Source organism: Lissotriton vulgaris, chromosome 1_1 (assembly GCF_964263255.1).
Source record: "Lissotriton vulgaris chromosome 1_1, aLisVul1.2, whole genome shotgun sequence".
Classification (NCBI taxonomy): Eukaryota; Metazoa; Chordata; class Amphibia; order Caudata; family Salamandridae; genus Lissotriton; species Lissotriton vulgaris.
Window position 1 is genome coordinate 210,614,987 of NC_141685.1, and position 3,172 is coordinate 210,618,158.

General features: G+C 42.3%; 1 protein-coding gene across 1 annotated transcript; it reads right to left on the reverse strand.

Annotated features, from left to right (window-relative positions):
• Window positions 1-1,569: 1,569 nt before the first annotated feature.
• On the reverse strand, window positions 1,570-2,771 carry LOC147740897 (GPI-N-acetylgalactosamine transferase PGAP4-like). Its single transcript, XM_086935986.1, has one exon. It carries the CDS (start codon window positions 2,761-2,763, stop codon window positions 1,570-1,572), a length of 1,194 nt encoding a protein of 397 aa, XP_086792112.1. The 5' UTR covers window positions 2,764-2,771.
• Window positions 2,772-3,172: the final 401 nt, after the last annotated feature.

A 3,172-nucleotide genomic window follows, 5' to 3' on the forward strand; every position in this document is an offset into this window, starting at 1 on the left:
TGTCAGTGATGTCACTGATCATGTCATGAGTGATGTAATATGTGAGGTCATAAGCAGTGCATTGCGAGCCGTAATTTATAGTTAGCTCAGGCGACTAGAACTGCTGAATTTCACTGGTTTTGTACAACAAATAAAATGTGAGACTAACTATAAAGTCCATGTAACCTTTGTTTTTTTTCAGTGTGTGTGTGTATATATATATAATCTTGTGTTATATATTTAGGAAACTCATCTTTTCACTGTACTAAATATATAATTCGGCAGGAGATTATATCTTAGTTCTTACGAAGCGTGCCAATCACTGTAGCATTAACTAGCAAAGACATGCCAATTGTTGTGACCAATTAGTACAGAGTGTGCCGGTCACTGTGATAGCAACTGCCATGAAGCGTGCCAATCGCAGTAAAGGTACACTGAAACCAACTGTAATGGAGTGTGCCAATCGCTGTAGAGATGAACATAGTTACACAGTCAATTTATAAAATAGGCTTTAGAGTAAGTGTGTATAATGAAAGGCCAGTGTATTCCGCGTGTGCCCACAGTGTTTAATCCCTTTGAAAGTGCACAGTAATGGAGTAATCCTGTGACTTTATCCAATGTTTTTGGTCACAGAAAAAGCTGTTAATGATAGGGTAAACTTCTGCACACTGGTACAGCTGTGACCAAATCATGGACGTATAAGAAAATAGGCCTAGTTAACTTCCCTTGGTCGCCATTCTCCAAATTTGTAGCTCCAAAGAAGAAGGTCACACATATTTGTGAGATTTGACAGCTGGTGAACACTGTTGAGACTCTTGCTGCAAGAAATCCATTGTTTTCTCACCTGAAGCCAGGGATTGCAGAGACCTCTCTCCTCCAACAATTCTTGCCACCAGTGTAAAAACTGAGTACTTCTATCACACAAGGATAACAAGAGGTTTCCTATGTGAATCTTAATAGTTCTATCTTCAGAAGAGAACGTCAGAAACAGACCAATTTCATCCGTCACCAGCACCCTCTCCGCCTACTCTCTGCTAGAGTCTACATTCTACCTTCCAGTCTTACATGTTTAACACTGATTAATAGAAACTCAGGGATATTCAGACATTACACATCATGCAAAGGAAAGCTTCCTTGAGCGATATAGTTTGACATGACCTGTTAAAGAGTAAACTACTGAATCAAATACTATCATAACAAAACGGTAAATTTAATGGAATAAAAAACAGAGAATGGAGAGTTAACGAAAAGCATGTAATAAAGGTATAAGAGCAAATACCACGCTCCTAAGAATACACAACTTTCTACTCAGTAAACCTTCCTCAGGAGGAGAGACTCAGTAAAGTGTTTAGTTTCTATTTGCCACTTCATGCTTTCATTTTTAGACTCTGAATTACGGCCTACTGTGACTGCAGATTTCTTTACTAAAGACCTCTGTCTATTAGCATCTGAAAGATGGGAAAATGCTGACATGCTGTGGCCAGCAGCTATTTCCTAGGTATTCTGCATTTGCACAAAGAGGTCAATTGTACGAAGAATTGAATTTCATGGTCAATAAACATCAAACTTTCAAACTTTGATAAAGGGTCTTCAGGGCAGTTTAGAGTACAGGTGCCCTCTAGGGATTCTAGAGAATAAGCCCACATGCTGCACCAGGTTGGGCTCTACCACATAAGCTCTTTCCTCCCACATCTGTTGCAGGGCAAAATACAGCGCCTTATCTTTTCCAAAGCCATACATGCAATATATCTTAGTGAGATGCACCAACACTCGCTCGGCAGAGGCTGCGGAAAACAGCATGGCTTGTGTACAGCACTCAGTAGCGGGCCCAAGATTGTAGAAGGCAGGCGACCAGCGGCGTAGTTCAAGGAGGTAGTGGCGACCAACCATTTCCACAAGCACCATGCTGTAGAGGGCAAAGAAAAGGAAGGTGCAGAAGTGGGGGCTCAGTTGTCCAGTAGACCAGGCATACAAGGAGCTCAGAGCTGCACCTGCAAACATTCCAAATCCCAACCACTCTATGAGTCGCATGGGCTCTGGGCTTAAGTAGTGTTGGAATCGCTCAGGGTGGTAGAGTTTGATATAAAGGGCACCACCTAAGGGTTTCTTAGGAAACCGTGTAAGGAAAAGGTGGTTTATCACTCGAAAGATATCCTCTTCAGGAACAGCATCATCCTCAAGCAGCAGCACATACTCAGGATCAAAGGTGGCAAGTGATCTGTCCAGGCAGTAGGCGTAGTCCTGCTTCTCATTCTGAAATTCATTGACGCTCTCATTTCGAGGGGTGGATCCATGACGTTTAGTAGTTGGAAAGATCTTCTCAAGGAGTTTGGCGTCGACATGCCTTCTCGGATCGGGATCTACATTGCAGATGAACATTAAGTAATCAGAGCAAGCGTGTCCACACTCTAGCAGGAGACGATGGACCTTTGATGCCACTTGCATTAAGTAATGATACTCAGTCTCCCTACGTACAGTTATGATGGTGATAACCAGCATGACCTTGGCGCTCGCCTTCCCATCAATGGTGGGCGCGGACGTTTGGGTGATTGGTGGGATTAAATGAGTAAGATAATTGACAGCTGCTTCCCCATCATTCAGATTCTGGAGCAAGATCTGCTGGGTCATGTGGTCCAGGTGGCAGCTGCTGCAGTAGTAATAAGAGTAGAGGAGTCGGTGGCACATCGTGGGACCCAACACCAAGAATGTCAGCACTATTAGCCCAACACTTTGGACAGCACGGTTGCTGTAGCACAGTCTTCTCTGGTAAGGACATAGAACCATCGCTGTAGTTTTACCACACCTTGGATGTAAGATAGTTCCACTTGGATTTCACCTCTTTACTCTTGTCCTTCAACCTTTCTGGGGTTTTTACTGGGCTGTGGATTCAGACAACACTCTGGCACCAGAAATTATCCTAAAATGAAGAAGCAACAAGTATTAGCTCTTTTTCTTTTTTTTTTTACTTACACTTTTAAAAACATAATGGGGTTGTCAAACTGTACTTGAAATGTCCTCATCTTATGCTCAGTGATTGGTATCAATATGCACATTTAAATTCTGCTACAGAATATGATTAAACATTTTGCAGGGTACAAAATATGTCCCAATATATAATATTTCAAGCACTAAAAACCAGTAACCAACAAAGCCTAATCCACCATTTCGTCTTTCGCAGAGGGTGGCACTTGTG

What these genes read in the sequence shown, in the direction of transcription:
- LOC147740897 (XM_086935986.1), bottom strand. Translation starts at nt 2,763, where the DNA reads ATGGTTCTATGTCCTTACCAGAGAAGACTGTGCTACAGCAACCGTGCT.